General features: G+C 32.5%; 1 protein-coding gene and 1 long non-coding RNA gene across 2 annotated transcripts in view; one reads left to right on the top strand and one right to left on the bottom strand.

Moving 5' to 3' along the window:
- Positions 1-8,670, bottom strand: part of LOC132699914 (uncharacterized) — an 82,901-nt gene extending 74,231 nt beyond the window's left edge. The window contains exon 1 of the mRNA XM_060666905.1: positions 8,388-8,670. Within this exon, the coding sequence (XP_060522888.1) occupies positions 8,388-8,451 (64 nt within the window). The 5' untranslated portion in view covers positions 8,452-8,670. The remainder of the gene's footprint in view (positions 1-8,387) is intronic.
- On the top strand, positions 2,953-21,890 carry LOC132699922 (uncharacterized). The gene is made up of 3 exons (XR_009618570.1): positions 2,953-3,049; positions 6,029-6,106; positions 21,636-21,890. It is a non-coding gene; the product is annotated as an uncharacterized LOC132699922 (long non-coding RNA).
- Positions 21,891-25,011: the final 3,121 nt, after the last annotated feature.

The following is a 25,011-nucleotide window of genomic DNA, read 5'->3' as shown; positions in this document are numbered from 1 at the left end:
TTTCTGAATATTTGTGTATGGTGTACACTTAATCTTGTCTGTCTTAGCGCTCCCAGTATAATCAAATAATTAAGAAACAATTAAGTGGTATTGTAAAATGTACTACGATGGAGCGCCGCCATTAGGGCCAATTTAGGTACATTAAAATATAATTGGTTACACTTATGGGCGAGAGACGTATCTATTTAACAAACGAAAACAGGATTAATTTTATTGATTGTTATCATGGTAAATGTTATAGCTGCAGTCAGTAAACCAATGAAATCAATCATATTTAGTATACAGGCTGCTGCAAGGTTTTTTTTTGTTATTATCATGTATGAGGTTATCGAGCAGAAGTTAAATTTGCAACTGACTTTTACAGAATTTTACCTTTAAAGTGCCTACAAAATGGTAGCACCCGTCATTTTTTAAAAATTTAAAAACTAAAAACTTAATGACTACAATTTGTATTGATTCGTTGCCGGGCAATAAACAGGTCTCTGAGCAACACAGACCGGCCAGTCAGTCTTAAATTAGATACTTAGATGATAATCAGCACTAGAAAACGGCTATGCGGTTCTGGAAGTTTGAAGGAATGCAGTCAGTGGCAATAAAAAGTTTGTCGTTCGCAACTAGATGTGAAGGTACATAGGGCTCAATCTTTTCGGCGTACAATCGTTTAGAAATATGGCAAACTTGTTAAGGATACGTCCGGTATATCTAAAACTATATTTTGACATATGTGACGCTGCCAAATTCGATCTGAAAGTGGTTTAGCTGAAAAAATATAGAAAAAAGTGTTTCGGATGATTTTAGAACTGGATACGAAACTTTCAATGAAAATAACACTAGCGGTCTTTTAAACACAACTTAAAACTTGTTACAACCTACTAAGTTTCGTCATCTATACCTAAAGGATATTAAATACTTACAAAATAGAAGCGTATACTTCAGTTAGAATAAATAAATATATTTCAATTTTCTAGGGAGCTAGAAGCAAATGCTGAAGGTACCTCAGTTGCAAAGCGTTATAAAAGACGTTTAAAAAGAACAATTAATTTTAGGCAACTTTATCGATTCAACCAAGAAAACGTGCAATAACCATTTTTCAGAAAATAAAAGTATTTTTGCTATCCGGATTATTAAAACAGCCTGAGGGAAATAATTGGTAGTAACCAGACTACTATATCAAAAATAATTTCTTAGTCTTAATCTTTGGACCAAGTTTCTAAGTTCCAATAATGAAACACAATTTCAGTATTCGAAAGTCTTTCCAATTTTTAACATCAAATCAAACAAAAAAGTGAAGCAATTTATCTAGATATAATTATATAACATATTTAAGCTGTTCTCTTTTCTTTAAATTTTTTACATTTTGAAAGTTTCAATCTAACGTGAACTTTTTTCAAGTAACCCTGAAATATAATAAGTGGTGTTTTTTCCAATGTATAGAACTTTAAGTTGCCATAAAACAACGATGGATTATTCGATTGACATGAATTTTATTTATCCGAAAGATAATCTTGTGGCATTACATTTTAAGTATGATTTCTGGCATATGACCGCCACGGCTGCCGCGGATGTAGTTCAATCTGGACGTCCAATTTTCGATGACTTTTTCCAACATTTGTGGCCGTATATCGGCAATTACACGGCGAATGTTGTCTTCAAAATGGTCAAGCGTTTGTGGCTTATCTGCATAGACCAATGACTTTACATAGCCCCACAGAAAGTAGTCTAGCGGTGTTAAATCACAAGATCTTGGAGGTCAATTCACAGGTCCAAAACGTGAAATTACGCGGTCACCAAACGTGTCTTTCAATAAATCGATTGTGGCACGAGCTGTGTGACATGTTGCGCCGTCTTGTTGGGACCACATCTCCTGGACATCATGGTTATTCAATTCAGGAATGAAAGAGTTAGTAATCATAGCGCTATACAGATCACCATTGACTGTAACGTTCTCACCATCATCGTTTTCCAAGAAGTACAGACCAATGATTCCACCAGCCCATAAAGCGCACCAAACAGTCCGTTTTTCTGGATGTAACGGTGTTTCGACATACACTTGAGGATTAGCTTCGCTCCAAATGCGGCAGTTTTGTTTGTTGACGTAGCCATTCAACCAGAAGTGCGCTTCATCGCTAAACAAAATTCGCTTATGAACATCGGGAACAACGGCAATCTCGTTTTGGGCGTTGTTCAGGCGTGAATCTATTCATGATGAATTGCCAAACCAAACTGAGAATAAATCAGTTGACAGCTGTTAAATCGGTCGCCATCTTGAACAGTAATGCCAACTTAAAGTTGTATACATCGAAAAAAAAACACTAATTACAAGAGTTTGAAAGGCTTTAAAAAATTAAGTAGTTTTCAATTGATTTGGCATTATTATTTATTTTATCCGTTTTTATAAACATTAGGTTCTTTCATAGTGATGAGTTTTGTAATGCCACCTTATAACTTTTCAAAAAATCTACAAATTTCACCTGATCGTTGTCATCACACAATTACTTCATTCATATACTTGAACAAATTAACAATGATATAGTCCCATCGAAATAGCGAATGCTACAACTAACGAAGCAATTGCTATGAAGCAAAACCTTTTATTATTTACTTTAAGTAAATGCTCCATTTCTATTCACCCATTGAACGAATTTGTACCACCTGTATCTCCGAATTCTTTTAAAATTCGATGGCATTGTTTTTATTAACGAACCAACCAATAAAAGTATCAAAATAAATAAAAGCCCTGCGCGCGCCATAAGATAGAAAGCACATTGACTACGCGGTTGTTTGACTGCCACTGCCTAGCGCCGGGATATTTATAAAGGTGAAGGCTTTTACAATGAATGACGTAGAGTGGCACGGTGTGGTCGAGCCCACGAACGGCGGCTTCCTATTGGTTGACTCGTATCGTACGATCCCAAAATAAGTAGAAGGGCGCGTGAACACGCCGGCACCGTTCAAAGGAACGTTATCACCGGCCGTTTCCATGAAACTGGGTTTCAAATTGGCAATTTGAGAACTGTCTGGTCCGAGTTTAGATGTTTGAATCCTGAAGGTATGTACCAAATGAGAGAGTGCTCCAGGTTAATGCACTTTCAGTCTCGACATCGCGTTGCGCAAGTCATTTGACGCGTTCAAGCGACTCCTGATAGTTTCCGACAATCGGCCGTTTTTCAGGTGTAATTATTAGTTATTTTTAGCGCACAAGACGCTCTTGCCAGATCATTCACTGTCGATCCGGTATTTTCAAGCCGTCGTCAGGACCCACGTGTTGTGAAAAATTAATTTGCGCTAGAAGTAAGATGATTATTTGGTAACCGGGATGAAGCAAGGGCCTCGAAAATATGAGATAAACTTATATTCACAGATTACGCACATGAAAATTTCGTAATATGGGAACCTGCATAGCCGGCGTAGAAAATATTTTGTCCATTTTAATGAAATATGACATTTTTTGTTGATATTGTAACTCAGTTAGCTACTTCTAATGCTTCCCAGTTCTAGCCCTCTTTCTTTTGACGGAACCGATTCACGAGAACGTAGTGAATGAGTTTATTAAACCATGCGTGCCAAGTATGTAGGTTACTACACCGAATAATCACTCGAGTTCTTGGATTTCAAGGTCAGGTGCTCTGTCATCATCTGCCGCACTCCAAATGGTCGTTGCCCACGCTGAATTTGACTTACGCACCATTATTTGAATAAAAATTGATTCCAGGAAATATCGCAAACGAAAATAAATCGTAAACGCTGGATTTATACTTAAGATAAAAGGCTACGGTCCTTAACCCATTTTAAGAATCGGTATATAAGTGGGGTTCTGAGAAAATTGTTTGGTTCATTTGCTATTAGTTTGCTTAGTATTTTGATTTTTGCCTTTTCCGTTATTCGTTAATTTTATTAAATATATTTGCTTTGTCAGAATAATAAATTATATATGTAAAAGAAGAAGGGTGAGTACTGATCGAATTTGATTACTGGCGTTGCAACTACTATATGCAAGATCATGCGGCACATTAATCTTTTTCTATACTAACACTTTATCAAACTTGTTTATTACACTATCTATACTATACTATCGTATTGTTCCATTTTTTTATTTATTTCAAATACATTTCCTTTTTACATTTTGACATTGCCCACTTGAAACTTGTTATTTGGCGTCGAAAAGTATTATGCACAATATTCCCGTCAAATTTAACTCGTTGACGCGTCTAACATTTAGAATTCACGACCTTTTTATCTGGTCTCCGGTTTGCTTTAACCGCAGCATAAAATTAAATATACATAAGCAAAATAAAAATAATTACGCAACACAATAGAAAGGCATTTTAATAAACTTTTCAAAACTGCACTGATCGAAATTTCCATAAGATTAACCTTTTAGTTGCACCTATACTTAACCCGATTGCTTTTCATGTATGCACTTTTGAACTACTTAGAAACAACGGCTCAACAAAACGCAATTAGTTAGCTGTCCGGCCAATTTATTTGATTTTTTTAGGAATGAGTTTACTTGCATCCCTATGCTATGATTTTTGCGCGCTATGTACAGGCAACCTTCGTAGAAAGTGCATAGGATACGGTCACACACAGTGAGCATAAAACGTTAAAAGCAAGTATAAAATTTATCCGAAGTAATCATCCACAATCGATCAACAACATACTGAAATCAGTAAATAATTTATTTTAATTATTATTTAATATTTAAAGTTTGGAAATACCTTTTTCTATTTTTTTTATTGTTCAAAATTCGAAAAATAAGAAAGTTATAGCTCCAAATAAAGAATGCAACGTTTTAGTTTCTCAGAGATATTTGAAAGTGACTAAACCACTGTGATTGTCTATAGCACGCAGTATTTCATGCCTATTTCATTGTGTAGACAAATATTAATAGATTTTAAATGCTATAAACCTTTCAACTACCTAAATTTCTATAAAATAATTTAATAATACGTATGTGTAAAAATATCTCGAAAAAATAGATACGTGCAAGAAATAAAAACTCCGATGGAACAAAAATAACACGTTTGGACCATGATCCTGACGTAGCGAAACGCGTTAAAAAGTTGGATCTAGAAAATATACGCAGTTATCACTTTCCGGAATATTTTTAATTTTGCATAATCTTTATGGTAAACAATTCGCGGGCCAAATTTTTGTTCGCAATTTCTAATAGGCACGACGGTGCGCCGTACGTCGATAAGTAAAGGTAATATAAGTAATTTTAATGGCGCTTTGTATGTACGGTCAATATATATTTTTTAAATAACAAGCCGGTCTACGTAGGTAATTCGAGGTTAACAACATTTCTAAATTGGTCTTGTTATGCTCAAAACAAGCCTTGTACTCTAACAGTAATATCGAGACATTTCATTGTCTCATCTAATGGAACGTTATACTTTCTTAATTTTCACAGTTTTCTATTTTCGCGTTGCCGTCTCCCACAGAAGTGGGAAATCGATTACCTATATTAGGGAAGCCCGTCCGATTTGCCTAATCGTATAACGAAAAAGATTTGTTAAATGCGAAAAAATCCAATATAAATTTAAAGCCTGATTAGACACGTTTTGCCGTATTAACGACTTTTTAGACAAAAGTAACCGCTCGTTCTTTTGATAATATGAATTAGCACACTCGGTAAACCAAGGGTAAAAATGTTCGGGTGAAAGTAGTAAACCCAACTAAGTACTCGACACCTATAAATATTTATGACGGGCAGGTATATAATTACTGTTTTTTCTTCGGCAATTCAATAATTTTAAAAGTCATGTTTACGTCCCTATCTATTTGTAGGAACTAAATATATTGCTACAATCACGGGTCTAGTTAAGGGTTATGTTTTTTCATGGCAGCCTTAGTATTTAATGTACTTTTCCGCTTGAATATGTAAAATGTGTTTTACTTCTATTTTCTTGTATTTTTAAGCTTCTTGCAGTATTGTTGATTTCGCTGAATAAAATTTCCTAACTTATTTAATTAAGTTATTATTTTTCTTACTGTAATAAATTTCAAGTTAATCTTTTTTCCATAGGTGAAGCGCGTTTGCAAAAGGTGATGATGGTTCTCCGAATTGAAATTCTATCAACGCAGCCTTGTAATGTAATTTAAGGTAAGTTACGTTAAAAATTTACAGTAATAAGCAAAACTGGTGAGACAAGTAAAAAAATTTTAAATGCTAAACTCGTTACTGTTCCTACTCAGCAATATAGTAAAAAAAGATTTATCTTTCATTAGTTTTCGTAGCTAGATTATTAAATCTATTTTGATCTGGCAACAATTTCCATGTAATTAGTTTATGAAGCATGGACCATTAAGTGGGTACTTATATTTCTGTGTACTCATTTGATTTTATATTACACATTTAGGTACTTTGCGTGATTTCTTTCAAAATTGTGGATCGGAATTTTAATAACGAATGACGCAGTTGCGTATTTGATGTGAAGTTCTGTCAACACCACCTCGTAATAGAGAGAAAACTGGCACCCAAAGGTATTTTTTGTTTATCAGATAATGGAAAAAAAACAATGAAGTCGTCTCGTGTGCCTGGGATGTCTAACGGAAATAATAGGAACAACTTTCTTGCCAATTTGCTTGTACATAATGGATCGTCATATTTTCACTTTGTCTTTTTATTGCTTATGATTTCGGTGTACACAATTTTTGTGTGCTCTTTTGATTGTTCCGCAATAAGCGTAACGCAAAAAAAAAATGTTGACGGCAGAAATAAACGGATTAAACTACACAAGACACCCCTCGCGTTAACTGCAAAAGTGGCAAAACAACCCTTTAGATATTTAAGCGCGCGGCCAGGTAAATTCGAAAGTCAAATAGTACGTGCAGTGACCACCGTTGCACTAATTCACTGTCTACAGTTTAGCTCTTTTATTTTGTTTCATTATCCCGTGTCATTAGTGTTGAAATTTCCGGGCGCGGCCATTGCAATGCGACAAGAAAAAATTTATATGAACAAGAAAACAGCATTAAATGTGTGTTAGGGTAGGTATGTAGCGTGCGGCGGAATGGATTCAAACGATTTTGTTTTTGGCCTCGCACTCGCGCTATATATTCAAGTTTCACGGCACCGGGCAGAAACAAATCGTTTTTATGGAACTGAATATATTTTTTTAATAACATAATATGGGTAAAGTTTTATGTTACCAAAAGCGGACCAACAATAACCAAAAGAAATGTGAACTATCGAAACGCCTTGTGAATGCTGCACAAGGTTGGGTGAATTTTAATGCAAAATCGTTTTTTTTTTTAATATTTTGAAATTATTCCGAATTTGTTGCTAGTTTAATTTTAAAATTATTTTTACAAATGCGTAAAACTTTCATATATAGTTTTTAATCAACTTGCATTTCACAAAAAGCAGTTTTCGATTACCCTTAAAAAAACAATGTTTAAAAATAAAAAAGTAACGAATTTGCACACTCGGTGTATTTTTTCCACATCTCTTCTTGCTTATTTTTTCCCTCAGTAAGGAAACCCCTCTCCATCAGCTCAATTTGATTTTGGGTTAAGACTTCTGTTTCGTTAATTTGGGTTAGTTTTGATTACTTTTTTTGTCGAAATATTGGTTCATGTCGCGGACACAAATATTAAAAAAAAAAATTCAATATTTCAAAAAAATAAAACGAATCAATCTTTATAAGTATCTTCTGTTACTCCCCTAGATTGAAAACTTCAAGATATCGAATTTTGGCACTTTCAAAAATTCGGCAAATTTTTAATGAAATCATGGAAAGGGAATTTAAGGTAATTACAAAAGACTGTTGCCATTACAAGAAAAAAGTTTTAACGCTACTTATTTTGAAAATTTCACGCGATAAATTGGGATATCGTCGTCATTATTGGCAATTTCGAGAGGAATTAAATTAAACAATCGCATTATTTTTTTATATAATTATCTTAAAACGGCGGTATGAAAATTTTTCCTCGCCAAAATGCACGCACTTTATTTGATTGTATTTCATTTATAAAGTTCCATAAATATAAAAATTACAAAAAAAGATTAAATGTTTTATTTATGTAATTTCATGTTTCAAAAATTAAAAAATATTTATATTTTTTTACTCCCGTTGACAATTTCGATTTACAGGTATTTACTTTAGTATTAAATCATATGGTTTTAATCTGGTGCGTGATGTTAATCTTTATTTATGATCGGAAACTGCGTTATACTTTGGGTATTTATTGCAGGGGTTGTTATTAGTTAAAATTTTCCCGCAAAAATTTATGTAAAAAATATTTACTTCCGATTAGTTCGATTGTCGGTTAGAAAAGATCGATTTCCAGTTTAAAAAAAAAAACGTTCGACACTTTTTCGGCCGCGAGTCTCGAGCGGAACCTCAAAAATACGCGCGGACAGAAAAAAAAACGAGACTCACCTGTTAAAAATAAAGCCGATAGTACTGCAAAACTGCGTTTGATGTCGTTGACAACAGTATACATAATAATTCGGGAGTTGCGGTGGCAGCTTTCTCTCCAAACCGGTTAATGACAATTTGAAAACTTTCGCGTTTTTTTGAATCAATTCCGAAACGAGTAAAATGAAAATTCGCCGGGTGGTCGTGAAGTTTCGCGAGTCACGTGTGGGGGAGGTTTTCGAGCAACCGGCTACACTCCACTGCGAATTCGGAGAGACTGAATAAACTATTTGGAGAACATCGCTCGGCGCCCAACAACTGTTAATACTTGAATATGGCAAGTTGTCACACCAGACCGCGCGCGCGTTGCCACATTTCCGATCCGGTGGTCGTTTTGCGGAAAAATTTCGTCCTTAAAACATCCAGCCTTTACGAAGGCTTACAAGGGACCCACCACAAAAATATTTTTTATCTACGTTGAGGATCATGTTCGCGATCATATGACGACGAAAACCCTTTTAAGTGACTATCTGGAAAACAGGAAGCAACTTGTAAATATTGGTATTAAAATCAAAATGAGAATTGTCACGTGTGGTGTTCCACAGGGGAGATGGGACTGTTCACACAATCTAACTAAAAGATCTCTTGAAAATTGTTACTAAAGGAACTAACATCATTCAGTTTTGCAGATGAATGGAGCCATATTCTATGCGGGCGGAAAACTAGGATGAACTTAGATGTATAGAAGAATGAGATAAAATTTATTTCTTTTACGTCTTAGTCCAATACTCTCTCGTGCAAAATATTGAAATTTTCAAGACTTTGCACAATATTTGATTATAATTACTGATACTCATCTAAGGATAAACATCTCAAACACGTTTATCACTCTGTTTTTCAATGTCAAATAAATTACAGCTTTTTTTAATACTGTGCTGTTATCCATCATCACAAAAAAAATTGAAATTGAAATTAAAATATCACACTTCAACGGAATACTCATCATTAAAATAATGGTGTAGTGGTCCCAATGAGTAATAATACTGTCAAGCAAAGATCCCCAAAGAACTTGACGCACTGCATATCAAAAAAATTTCAAAGTGGAGCTAAGGAAGATCTTGATACTTACCGACAGATTAGAAATTCATCAGTTACTTGGTAGTGTTATTCGAAAAATCGTTTAATCCAGAGTACCAAAGAGATTTTGAAAAATTAATTAAGTCACAAATACAATGCCTATTTGTAACGATTGTTATTGTATACAATTAATGCAAGTCTACATTATTACATCAAACTTAATTGCGACTGTATTCCGGATTATAAAGCGGCCCCTGTCATTAGTTCAAACCAGCTCTAACCAGCAATAAACATTGCTTCAGAGCGAACTTATTTTTCTTATTGACTTATCGATATTTACTATCGCTGTGTTATTCATTGCTCGCACCTTCCTGAGCCAAAAAGTTCTTCTACCTGGGCCACGGATACTGGCAATATGAAACAGTTCGTATTTTTTTTCTCCTAACTTGTCAAACAATTCTTCCGTTTTTTTATTTTCCTGGTTATTTCCAAATGCCTATTCGAAGGGGTGCTCGCTGATCTTCAGCAGTCGTCGATACACTCATATTTCAAATGGCCGTACCCTAAGCGAGGCTTGTGTGTGTCCAACCCTCCAGACTGTAGAGAAGAACGAACGAAATTTGATTTTAAATGACGGGTCCTAGCGTTCATTAATGGTGCTTCCTAGATATGTCAGTTTATGAACTCTCTCCAAGGTTGTACCATTAAAGGCTACGCCGCCGTTTTCTCTGTTAGTTTCGTCATTAAAGTTGGGATGTTGTCGCTTCGGTTTGTGAGTAGTAACGTATCATTAACATCTCTAAAGTTGTTAACAGTTAATTCCTTCCTTAGTTTCAATAAATGTTACAATTAATATCTCCTTGAAATATGGGTTGAAAGTTAAAGTGAAAAGTTGATGGAGGCAAGATGCAGCCTTAGCGAACAGCCTTCTTTATACTAATTTCGTTCGACTGTGCCGCCACAATCTCACTTCTGATGCCAATATTATTACCCATCAAAAAGTAAATCTCGTACATTTCTTAAATAAAGCGTAAACTATATTTTTTGTAAAATGGAAAATAATTTTAAAATGCTATTAATTATTAATACTGTTAATGCAAAATATCTTTAAAGTTAATATCATAATACAGAAAACAAGAGTAACCTTACTTTTTTACGCATTTGTAGTACATCTTGTGTTAATTTAAAAAATAAAACATTAATTAAACTTTAACAGTAATAACGGAACAAAACAATTATCAACAAACATACTCTCAAATTGTAGAACACCAGATAAAGTAGAAAGTTTTACCCTAATTTTTCGCATGGAAACTTGTCTAACATAAAATTATGAAACTTTAGGCAAGAATAAAAACCTTTTCATCGCAAGTCACAGCAAAAATGCAAAATATGCAAAGTATTTTTCATGTTCATTAAGAAATTCGTAAATTTATACGTTCTGTTATTACTATTTCACAAATCGTATAATAACTAATAAAATAAAAATGTAAATTGTTTTGATCAATTTTTCTATATAAACTAACTACAAGTTTAAAACAAATATGGATAGGATATGGCGCCCGATATATCTCTTAAGCTGGAGCTATTGATTTCTAAAACTTCCACTAAACAATTTTATTAATCATCAATCATTTGTTAATTTTAACTCAGTGTTGAATGAAAAACAAGTGTAAGTGATAAACCAATGATAAATTAAATTATCGAAATCGGCAATATTTTCAAGAGTGCCAGTCCAGACGGGCACTCAAGATTCACAGGTGAAACCAAAGACGCAAAATATTATTTGTTCGAGAATTCCTGATTAAACTTTGTGATGGAAAAGTTTAGGAACTCATATCAAGAATATAAATGAAACAGGTAGCTTTAGAAGACTAAACATCGTACAAATTAGCAGCTTGAAATATGGATGAGTTGAAACTGTATCGGACATTCGCTATGGCGTTTAATTTTTTCCTTGGTGATATGTAAAAAACTCCTCTTATTGGATCGAGTTATAGAATTAGTTTTCCTAGTTTGATATAGTTTTTAACTTTTTTTATCGCTTCCGTGATTAAAGAAAATGATATTTAAAGTATAAATTAAAACCGAAAAATGTCGTTTTTCAGATAGTCATTGGTTTACTTTCTTTTAGTTTTACATGTACGCGCAATCATACCTTCACACGTGTCCATTCTATTTTAAGTATATCAGCTGCACATCTAAATATGTCTCGATACATAAGTGTTTTCGTATTGCTGATATGCAGGTGTCTGAACAAATGCGATGATGATTACGCGACGGAGCGATAAATCGCCGACTCAGTTTGGTAAAACATAATCATGTGCGTTTATTGGATTTTACTATCCAACATTTTCTATTTAATGCGATTTAATACGAAAGATGTTTTATATTTCGTTTTTTTTTAGTTGCTTATAATACATAGTGACTTTGTGAAAAGTAAATTGAGTGTCAGTTTTGGCAAGTTTGCCAAAAGGAACGACATTAAATCGAAAGGAAACTAGACAAGTCATAAATAAAATAACCAAAGGTATAAATCCAATGGAGTTACAAAATAAAAGCCACCAGTGTATCCCCTTTGTTTTAGTGAGTAAAGCACAAAAGTACTTGCAGCCAATCCGTTTGTCTTCCTCGTAAACCAGCCTGAAACAACTTTTACTTAAAAAAATATGTCTAAAAAAACTCTCATTTTAGATAAGAAGCAGATAACATGAGACATATATAAGACTCGGGTTAAGATCTGTGTAAATTTTACAAAATTTTATTTGTTGTCATTAACGAGAAAATTGGACGTGTGTAACTTAAGTAATAATAAATATTTACGAGTCAATTAAATGAAATATAAATTTTACAAAATTTATGAAACTTCTGGATTCCTCTTGCGTCAGTTATTGTTGAGTCGAAAATGTTTCGCCACTAATCCTGTTGGCTTCTTCACAGCTTAACTGAAACTAGCTCGCATTTCACTCTGTACCTACTTATATATTATTTGTGGGGGGCGGAGATAAATGAGGGGCATAAATATCGTCTCGGATGACTAATTCCCATATTGGTAAAAGATAAAAACCTGAGTTGCGGTTAAGATTGTATGGTTGCTTATAGATAGACCACAACCTCCCAATAGCAAGAGTCCGGAAGCAATCCCACACTTGCCACCGTTGCCCTTCCTTACATTCAAAACATCATTGAACACATATCAAAAGTTCTTAAGAAATATAAATGACTTTATTTGTCTTAGTCTTAAGGCTCCTTCATGTTCTTTAAGCTTCGTTAATGTTTTTTGTCCGGTCTCTCCAATGGAATTTTGTCTTTGACGGATCGAAGATGTTGAGAGATTTTTGGACAAGTGGTGAATTCGGTTTGGACGTTATATTTCTTAAAAACTTTTGATATGTAGTTAGTGACGTTTTGAACCGTGGCAAGTGTGGGATTTCTGTCGGACTCATTGATATTGGAAGGTTGTGGTCTATCTATAAGCAACCATACAATCTTAACCGCGACTCAGGTCTTTACCTTTCACCAATATGGGAATCAGTCATCCGAGACAATGTTTATGTCCCTCATTTAGCTCCGCTCCCCTTATGGAATATATATGCAGGTACAGAGTAAACTGCTAGCCAGTTTCAGTTAAACTCTCAAGAAGCCAACGGAATGATTGGCGAAACGTCAGCAAGTTCGACTCAGCAAAAACCGACGCAGAAGGGATCCAGAAGTTTTGTAAAAAGTATTACAGTAGAGAAATTTACAAATTTAACGTTGAATAGATATGCATTAAATAGAGCTTGTTAGTTATTATAACAACATGCATCATACATTATTCTGTAATCTATATATCTATTATAATATGGTGTGCGTATCTTTACGAAACTGGTGCTCCAACACCTATAAGTTGCAGTTATTGTAATGAAAATTTAGTAAGACCGACAACGCCGAACGAGACGGTAACCCAGTGGAACATACGTGGAACACCACGGATCTACGATTACTCACCGTCATAATATACGTCACGTGCGTCTGTCTCACTTCAGCTCGAGTAAAACCGTATGTCCTGAAAAATCGCAAAAATAACGCGCTACCATCACGCCACTCTTGAAATTTGTTGTGATAGGTTGCCTAGAAATGAAATTTTTAGGTGGGATATCGTACGATGATCGCGTTCCATTCGAATTTGTTACTCATAATCGATTTAGCAATATTTATTTTTGTTGCAGGGTACTGAAGTATTAAAATTTTGCCTCTATCATTAATTTGATGCACACTCTTTTTCCGTAAAAAAATATTTGAGTTTGTTTATTCTATGAACGTGCGAAGTTTTTCTAAAACATAGCCAAAGTTTTTGGATATTCATTATACGATTTTCCTGCAAAAATCCATTTTATTTGAGCGCAAATAACTGCAGATCAGGTTAAGGATTTTGTGTTGGCATCAGCAGCCAAAAAACTTCAAAAAACCTGTAAACCTTTTAATTATGAGGTAATATCTTGTGGGTTTAGCTTTTCTCCACTCTAAAACAAACTCAAACTTCGGGTGCCACATAGAAATGTCCTCCGAAACCTAGGCACGCAAAGCAGCTTGTCTCTTTAGGCATGTCCACATTAACATCACATGTTCTCACTTTTGTTGCAACTAAAGAAAAATAGCGGACTTAATATAATCTGGAATTCATTAAATTCATTAGGGACAGTCTACCAGTAACTCAGGATCCATGCTAGTTCATGTTCTTGTGATGTTGAGTAACTTAAAATTAAAAGTAAAAGCAAAATGATTTCTTATTCTGAAAAGCTACTTCCATTTGCTGCTTGGAAGATTATCTGCTAGGCAATACAATTCTACCTAGGTATTATGTTTGTATTTATCCTTTTTATTAATCTCCGTTATACTGTCTAAATTTACCCCGGTAAGATTCATTTCTGGAAAAGAAATGAAGAAGTATTCCTTTGCTTAATTTTACTGCGTAATTGTTGAAAAAATATTGGTATGTTGTGCTTCGTTTGTCCTAATATTTTCAGAAATGTTATTTATTTTAATTTTAAACATTTCAATTTAAGCACACCAGTAGGAATGTTTGCTGCAAGACTTTTCGGGTGGTGAAAATTAATCCGAAAATTCTAATCTTATATCTTTTGATATACATCTAACTCGAGAGTCTACAAAACTTTTTAATTCTTTCGCGTATAGTTGCTTATATTTAACGTAAATGTTGTCAAATAAAAGCTTGAAACAAAATTATTTCAGAATAATTCGTATAAGTAATTTATGTATAATTGCAATACACGGAATTGTTGTTATACGATATAGTTTACTGAAAGATTCACGATACAAACAATTAGTATTCCAAACAGCTCTTATTTGAGTCTTAACAGCATTGTTTCAATTAATATCAAAATTTCTGAAAAATCGACCGTTTCATGGAAACTATATAAAGATACCTTTGTTTTCATAAATATACAAGATTGTCCTTAATGATAAGCGGTAATTACATGATATTGAAATTTGGCATTCATATTCAGTGTAATTTACTAATTATAACTTCCAGTGGCTTCCCAAGGGGTACTTGATTTTTCGAGTCATTGACACACTTTATTTAATGGTTATAAAAAAATAGACAAACTTTTTACTCATAAAGATTGACATATATTTTTAGTTGTTAAAAGTAGAAAAAAAATCAACGCATGCTATTTAGGTATGTGGTGTGTTGTTGGTATTTGGATATTACCAAAAATGTTTGCTTCAATGTTATAAAATAGTACGTATATTTAGATGTCATCGAATTAATGTTTTTTCGGCTTAATTTCGACTGAATCTAAATTAACTTTTGACGTAACCAAATCGATCATACCCAATAAACGTATGTCAGTTTCGCGGTCCTAATGAGAATTAAATGGTTATTATTAGATTATTATTTCCGATCATACGATGCGGCGTCAGTTGGGTACGCCATGTTTTTGTTTTTCAATTTAAAACGTTCGACAGCGCATCTTTATAGTGGAAAAGTTTAACAGAAACGCGATTTTCCACTTTTGTTTCACTTTGCAACACTTAATCGCTTATAATTTGTGAGACAACAATTTGTTGTCTTCAATGTCGGCAAGTAATTTGTATTATTTATGCGTATTAGGGCTATTTCCGTCACTAAATCAATGTTAAAAGCTTGTTGATTAATTTATTGGCTCATGTTATTTATTTATTTAATGAATTTGGTCAGGGATTTATTTCGGGTTTAATGGAGATTTTTTCAACTAAAGTATAAAAATTATCAAGTATTGTTATTTCTTGTACCATACAATTATCTATTGATTTAGTAAGACATTGTTGTTGTTGTTGTTGACTTTTGAACAATTTATTTTATTTTTATTTTAATTTTCTTGTTCTCAAATGGTATTCGTGTTATCTACATTTTAAATATGTATCTTACCCTTGTATCTAGTATAGGTCAAAGAGATACAGAAAGAAATAGCATCAGCTAAGAGCCATTTATGTCAATGAGAACCTCGTAAAGAATACGATTTGTCAGGGACAGGGATATAGTAAAAAGGATGCAAGAAATACGCGTAAGGTGGGTCGACAACGATATTTCCAATGTTACAGTGGAAAGGGAAGACCTTGATCAAAATGGTTGGAGGAAGTTAAGTAGGACTTGAATTGTCAAGAGAATGCAATAGAAAAAAAAGGGTGAAACATGATCAGAAAACTTTGAAACATAAGAAATGGGGACTGATGCACCTCGTCAATTGGATTCTAATATCTAATAGATAGTAACTTCACACTCCCTTTAAGATGATTGCGAAACGTCAGCAAGTTCAATTCAGCAAAAACTAACGCGGGAGGAATCCACAAGTTTTGTAAAAAGTAAAACAGAAGTTCGTTTATCGATTTAGGAAACCGGAAAAATTCGTTTGCATTTAACAAACGAAATGTATATATTATTACATACTTTATTTTGCTTCTTTGCTTTTTGCCGTTAAAAAGTCTAATATTTGATCATCAACGCGGCCAACAAATATAGATAGCCGGCTTTGATGTACGTCCGTAGACTACATTTGTCATGGCGTTACTTATTGGAAGGGAATGTCGTGAATTGAATAATTAACATCCCTCTGTTACAGAGTTTTGATCCTTTTTAATTTTGTCTCGCAAAAGACTATCTAAAGGAATTTGATACATATAGTGAAACTAAATATAAATAAAGCGTTAATAAAAAAATATTAACAAACGGTTTTGGAAAAATTGTAATTGTAAAGTAAAGCGATTAAAACGTATAACATTTTAAAATGTTGTGTTAGATTGGGCTTTAGGTATAAAATTGGTTATTTATGTGGTAATTTCTGCGCTGTACTTTGTAGCGAAGGCGATCGTAGTGCTGTTTCTTGTTTATAATTTTTTTGGAAAATCAAATGTGATAAACATTTGTCCACGGGGTATAGGAAACTTTCTATTCAGAAATCAAATATTTCTTAGTCCAACTACTGTGCCTCGAAGCAGTAGAAAACTAAATCACTTAAATTAGGAGACGTATGGAATTAATGGCACGTTTGCTAAAATTCAGCGATTATGTTCTACATTTAGATTTATACGTGCAGTGATAAAGCTTCTATTAATCAACGGTGCGGGTTTTAACTATTGTTTGCAAAAGAAATTTGCCAGCAGGGCTAAGAGATTTTGTACTATTATTCGATCAGATAGATATGTGGATTTTGTCAATTTTTGTAGAGCTCGATCAATTTCGGTGGGTATACACATTATATAGTCGATATTCCTAGGTAATTTTTTATTTTTGAAGTTAAAAATGGTATATTATACAGCAGGTATGGTATACGAGGTTTTCTAGTTTTCTAATAATTATGGGGGCGATTTTTGGGTCCATTTTAACTTTTGAGATACAGGGTGGTAACATTTTCAAAAATAATATATTTTTTTAATATCTGTAATACCACTTTAGATATTTTAATGAAATTTTTTCACATATGTACTATGTATCAAGAGGCATTATTTAGTGTACTGTATTTTTTAAAAAAATACACCAGTGTAAGGCGTACGGAATTTCACCCATCTATTTTAGCAGACATTGACGGTACGCCACTGATTTCTCTTAAAATAAAAAAAAATCGTAGAATCATCAATCAAAAGAAATTTAATGTCTTAATTTTTGTCAATCCGATGTACGGTTTTCGCTTAAAAAAATAAAAACCTTTTCTCTGCATGGTGATAATCATGCAGAGTATTTAGTTTTTATTTTGATGTGAAAGTCGTGCGACGGACTAGAAAAAAATTAAGAGATCAAATCTGTACTGCCTATAAATAAATAATATTTTGGTAATTTAGGTCGACCCTGCACTGGTTAACTGGAGAACTTTTTTTGGTGAAAAATAAAATATCTAGCTGAAACCAAATATATAGTTTTCAGTTACCAACTAGTGTCCTTGTGAAAAAAAAAAGACTGTTGTTTTTACTTTTAAACTTTTAATGAGATAATATCCTAACAAGATAAATAATAAACGATTCGTATTTAAATTTATTTTATTTATTTAAGTTTACGCACTTACATATTCGTATTCGTACTTCGATTTTTTGACGTATTTTAATGGAACAGATAGACAATTATTTTTGTAAGAAATAATGATATTTATTCTCTGCATGCTGTTCTGACCGTGCAGAAAAGAGGTTTTTATTTATTTTTTTAATAGAACACCGTACATCAGATTGAAAAAAAAACAAGAAATTAAATTTCTTTAGAAATGGTTGGAGATTCTAGAAATATTTTACGATAATCGGTGGCGTACCATCAATGGTGAATTTTAAAAACATTGGTGTACATTAAATTAAGTCTCTTGATACATAGTGTATGTGTGCCTAATTTCAAAATAATATCTAAAGTTGTATTACAAATATTAAAATTAAATTAAATTAAAATATTTTATTTTTGAAAATTTGCCACCCTGCAGTTCAGCCAAAACCCCCTTAATTATTGACATTCGATTAAAAAATACCATGGATATAAGAATAAACATATAAAAATGAGCAAAGGAAATATTTATCAACTTGGTAACCATTTTTAGCTGCACTTTTATATGTATCATATTATTCCATATATTAAGTGAAACGCACTCCAATATACAAGAAAACACAATGGAACTGGGGCATTTGAATATTTATTATGGTTAACCAAAACCAATCATTTTATAATTGCGTCAATAATTATAATTAATCTGGGACATCAACGCTGCCGTTAAAACATAAAGAAGGGAAAAGGAGCAACAAAAAATGAACTGGTAATTAAAAAGAGGCTCTGGTCTGGTCCTCCTTGCTAAAGAATGAACTACAATAAACGATGTAGACCTTTTAGAGTTATGTAACACATTATATTTTGCAATTAGTTATTTCATAGAATTTTTAAATTAGGTAAAAGTTTACAGTTTTATCGGATTTTGTTCCTTATAGGTCAGTTTCTCTTTGGTTTGTTTATATTTGTCCGAAGCGATTTGTATTAAAATTAAAGATTAATTAATTAATATTAAATAATTATATTGCTGTTTTTGAAACGCTCAATCGCAATTCGCCAGCCGGAAAATGTTGTCGTAAAAGATTCCATTGAAAGTTTACATTTTACCCACTATAAAATACATATATCATAAATTATCGGTAATGCGTTCATAAATCAGTTTTGTAAACACTATCTTATGCGACGAGTGTTCGTAAATTGTTTAGTTTACAACGAGTTAAATCATTTATTAACCGTTTACTACGTGCAAAGTGCAAATGGCGACAATTGACAAAATATTGTTTTGCCCGGCTCGCGATGGAAAAATTTGTTTCATTCATAAAGTTTAATCACATTTTGAGTGTTTCTGATGACGAATTTCTCATGGGTCTAGAACGAGCATGGAAAATGAAATTAACCGAACTCCTATGTTCGACACCAACGAAGATTGCGCTAACTTTTGTTGAATAGGAAAGGAAAATATTATTTGATTTGGCGAAGTTCGAAAAAAACTTTTAAATTTGCTCGAGAACTTGGTCCCACATAGTCCGGTTTATGCAGAAGGCCGCAAAACGTTACCTCCGGTATTTCTCACAATTTTCACAAATGTTGCATACAGTCACACAGGCGTCCAGCTTAAAGTGGCGACAGAAGTCATTCACAAAATTGTTGTTGGAATTCATTTTGGTAAGCGGGGTAAGGAGTGTTATCTAAAAATGAATAGTTGCTCTGGTACGACAACATTAAAATTTTCATAAATATATTAAAAATGGTCAAATTAAAGAAGCTTGAGGGAATGCAAACCACTCTCGATGTATTTGATTGAAAATCATACAATACAACAACACGTCTTCGATTTATTTACATACACTCGACATTCAATGCACCAAGTTCAAACTTCACAGTATTGCGACATTTTTGCTTCAGACACTTTCAAAAAGTAACTTTTAGCACCAGGAATAAGCAAAAACAAACGTGACATTAAGAAAAGACGTTTCTTACAAACCATTGGAACTTTTAGAGGAATTTCAGTATCTTTCAGATCTCTTTAAAAAATATAAATATACAAAAGACCAGATTGTACACGGTACATAACCATAAAAAAACTTCAGAAGCAAAACATTAAAAATTCTAAGCAAACTTATTAATTATCAGGAAGCTGTTGAGAACTGTAATAATTTTTTCATAAAATCTGTAAACAAAATAATAAATAAAAAAAAATCAAAAAAAAATAACAGGCTCACCTTTTTAAAGCTTTTAATAATAATAATAATAATAATAATAATAATAATAATAATAATAATAATAATAATAATAATAATAATAATAATCTTTATTGTCTACCAGATTAACATCCATTTAGAAGACAATTTCATCTTGAGAACTATAACTATAATAAGTAGGCAGCTATATTCACTCCAGCAAAGTAATAGTGAAACATACAATCCATTTGTTGAATGATTACCAATTTGGTTTTCGAAAAGGCCTTTCTGCAGAGGAAGCTATGATGTCTTTTTTGAGTTGAGGAGAGCTTTTGATGTGATAAGTATAGAATTAATGCTCGATAAATTGTATATGTGCGAGATGCGCTGAATTAGTTATTGTTGGATAAAATCTTACCTCACTGGTAGAGAACAAAAAACCAATTTAAAAAGGAAGCATACTGGGACCGCTTTTATTCATAATTTTCTTTGATAACATTATGCAGGAATTTCCTAGTCCATACGTTGCTGCATACCTGTGCGGTCAATAAAATGATAACTTTTTGCAATGAAAATGGACTTGCTTTAAATGAATCAAAAACAGAAGTGATGCTGTTTAGCGTGAAGGATTTTAATAAGAGTATTCTTGTTAAATTAACTAATAAAACGGTTAAACAAACCAGAGTTGTGAAATATCTGGCAGTTTTTATTGACGAACTATTTACGTGGACTAATCAGGTTGATGCAGTACTGTCAATTTATGCGTATGTAATTGCAATTGTAATAGCATTGTAATTAAGATATAGGGTTGATGTTCAGCTTTTGTTACTTTACTATTATGGCTACGTACAATCCTGCTTGTCATATATCGTGTTAGGGTAAATGTGTCAGGGGCGATGAGGTGTTTAGAGCACAGAGAATATTGAGAATTATTTTGTTGAAGCCATATACATACTCTAGCAAAACATTATTTCCTAAACTAAATTTACTAACGTTCCCATCTCATATGTTTTAGCTTCCATTATCCATACAAAAAGTAATATATCAGACTATTCATCTTAAATTTGATGTTGTCTAGGTAGCAAATAGCCCGATAGTTCTACCAGTTGAACTCTATAATAAACTTCCCACTGAGATTAAAAAAATATAAAAAGGTAGCGCCTTTGAAAGTGTACTTAAAAATAATTTAACAAAAAATTCTTTTTATGCTATAAATGTGTATCTAAATTCCAATGCCTCCGAGCTTATGCCTTAATTATCTATTTAATTTTAACACATTTTATGTTATTATTATTATTTTATTTTATTTAATATTTTACATTATCCTATTTTTTGTTTTAAGTCAATGGAAATAAAAATTTGTCTAATTTGTCTAATTTGTCTAATATCGCTATTGTTAAAAAAAGATTATATTTTGTTTTATGGGTAATTTTTAACGAATTGTAAGTATATATTGAGTGAAATTTATCATTTATCTACGCTTTTGAATACATAAAAATAATATTCTCTTTATAGTGTATCGATGAAAACCGCCTGCAATGTCCAGCACTTTCAACATTCTCTCAGCTCGCAAGATATTTGCATCCCTTTAAAATAGAAACAATGTAATCTTGATTATATACCTAGGCACAAAGTATACACTGTGTTTCATAAAAGCGGGACTTTAAAAAAAAATGTACATTTATAAGTTACGTTACGTTACGATTTGGCTATGTAATAGATTTAAGTTTTCCGGTACTACTTATTCGTTTTCATCGATCATGTATAAAATCTGCCACATTTTTGTTTAATTTTTATGTTATGTTATATTATAATTAATAAGTATTGTTTTTGCAAACCATGTTTTTTTTCTAAATCAAGTAAAAATTCCCCTTAAAATGCTAAATGTTGGCATTCTTGGGGAAACAAATTGTTATCTCTCGTATTTGTAACCTAATCCTAATCTCTTCCATATTTTTACTCGATTTTGAGTAATTTATATTCGTTCTTTAATGACTTGCATCCCACAAATAACAAAGATAAAAAATGTCCACACTTTCAAAATTCCAACAATGGCCATAGTACAGTTAGTAGTAATCAATATTTATAAGAATATTTCACTAGTCTACTAGATCTGTTTTTCTTATTAGAATTGTTTCACTTGTATTGGAAAACGGTTGCGCCTAGCGACTTCTAATAAGAGAATGTTTTTCCCGTATAAATGATTGAGTAATTTTTTTTCTAGAAATATAATACTGGATCGTAAAAAAATGATGAACATTTCAAAATGAAAAAGTACATGTATAAAGAGATAAAAGAAGAATAAATTCAAATTTCTCATATCCAAAAAACTCCAAGTGTCAATTTTTGTCAAAAATAGTATTAAAAATAAAAATAAAATTTTTATACCATGGAAGATTTTCGACCCCATTGTGTATGGTAACTTTTTGCAATGAAAATACTTGAGAAATCAAATCAAATAATAGACTCTTTATAAATAACACCCTATATACAAACATTTTTTTATCCGCCCGCTTTTATAGTTCTAATAATATGCTAATAATTGGTAGTATCTTTAAATTTTATGTATTTAGTTGCTCATTCATTAAAACATATTTTTCAAAATTGTGGTAAAACGTGTAAGTAATTTGTCTCGTGAATCAATAAACTAATTTTAATCTAACGATTTCTCCAATTCTCCATACATTTGAGTCGCAAGACAATAATAGTCCCATATCAGGACACCTTACCGTTGGGATCCTCTAGCTGTCTGATTCCTTTTTCTACCCACCTCAATATATTTGTCACAATTCAGGGCTCTATCATCTCTAGAGATTTCTGGTTTCGTAGTACGAATTTATTTAAGGCGCCTTGCACTGACAAATGTTTGAGGTAAAATGTTCTAAATTTAAAGAAGAAGAAGACATTTACAGGCAGTTTTGTTTGTATTTACTATTGTATCGGCAACGAAATTATACTGAAGAAATGGTAAAGGTTCCATATTTAGTTCGACAAAAAATCAAAACTTTTTGCCGAAGTATCATAAAAATATCAAAACTTATTCAAAAATAACCCTTGTGTAGAACAGTCCGACTTTCAAATGATTACTTTTGAAAAAATTGCAGCACTTCCAAAATTGGAAATAACATGAATTTTGTCTATCTCAAATAATTAGCGAATTATGCAAATAAGCATTCATAAATCAGAGTGTGGTTTTGTTTCGTCTGACAGGAGTACCAGGTGTACAAATGCATTTCGATTAAATTGGAGTATTCGAACATTTGAAATTCAACCGTCAGACGATATAATCATTGTTGTTTTCTTGTTTTAAGTAAAACACTTTCGTCACGTTATTTGTACGGGGTGTTACTTCTATATATATATATATATATATATATATATATATATATATATATATATATATATATATATATATATATATATATATATATATGATGACACTATATTCCGGGATATCATCCGTTCGCTCGTTGAACTCCGACTGGAATCCTGCATCCGACTGGAATCCTGCAAATCTTGCATCCGACTGGAATCCTGCAGACGTTTCGCCAAAATCTCACTTGGCATCTTCAATGCTCGCGCTCCGAAAACACTTCGAACACTCGGAGCGCGAGCATTGAAGATGCCAAGTGAGATTTTGGCGAAACGTCTGCAGGATTCCAGTCGGATGCAAGATTTGCAGGATTCCAGTCGGATGCAGGATTCCAGTCGGAGTTCAACGAGCGAACGGATGATATCCCGGAATATAGTGTCATCACATTTTTCCATCCGTGAATCAATACGTGAGATATATATATATATATATATATATATATATATATATATATATATATATATATATATATATATATATATATATATATATATATATATATATATATAATGCTCCGAAATGTTGGCCAAAAAAATCTTTGAAGTGTTAAATAATAATAAAGACCTCGTTTTTCTTAAAATCTAAATCGTTTTGGAAAACGTCTTTTCAGGAACTTTCACGTAGATTCCGACATCTACAAAGTTGATGCTAAAGAGTTTTCTCTTATTCTTAAAAAGCATTTGTTTGATTAGAACGTGTGGTTAGGGCTCACATTTCAAAAAATTGATCGTTTTTATACCAATCAGAAAACCGCATTGATAAAAATTATTAAGATTTATTAAAAATAATATTTATACATTTTTCAGAATATTTGAAATGGTCCCAATATCGTCGAATTAAAAAGTAAATAGATGATATAATTTTATTTGCAATTCTAGGAAATATGCATGAAAAGGTTTTGTAAAGTGGTACTAAAACTGACATATTTCTTAGGTTATAAAATATGAAATAGTTTATATACAGAGTGCTCGTAATTGGAGTTTTAACAAAAAAAAAACTATTTTTTAACTAATTAAAACAAAGTCGATTTAAGTGCGCGTCATGGGCTCGATTTTTGAGAAATACTTAATACATGTGTCAACCAACCAAGATACACGGTATTTTTTAATGTTTGGCCGCTTAGAGAAAACTGTCTATAATATAATTATTAAAAATATATTCTTATTGTGTGAAATGCACTTTCTTGTTCAGATTTTTCAAACCCCACAGGTAAGAAACTTGACTTACATAAAGCGTCCACATTTGAAAACAGCTAGAAATGACTTAACCAAATGAAGGAGAAGACTTCCTAGATTGGACTAAACCACGACGTACCTCCCCCAAAGAAGTGATAAGAAAAGAATACTGATCCAAAAAGAGCGCCAGTGTTTGACACAATCACAGCTTAACTCCTAAAACGACTGCCACATCAAGCATTAGTTAAACTCAGTTGACTTTGGTCCTAAAAAAATGGCAGAGCCCCTTTCAAATCATATATGGGCTGTTGGTCACGGCAAAAGGAGGAAATATAGCATTTTT

Source organism: Cylas formicarius, unplaced genomic scaffold (genome assembly GCF_029955315.1).
Source record: "Cylas formicarius isolate icCylForm1 unplaced genomic scaffold, icCylForm1.1 PGA_scaffold_3__17_contigs__length_32017465, whole genome shotgun sequence".
Lineage (NCBI taxonomy): Eukaryota > Metazoa > Arthropoda > Insecta > Coleoptera > Brentidae > Cylas > Cylas formicarius.
This window is presented reverse-complemented; position numbering and strand designations above follow the sequence as displayed.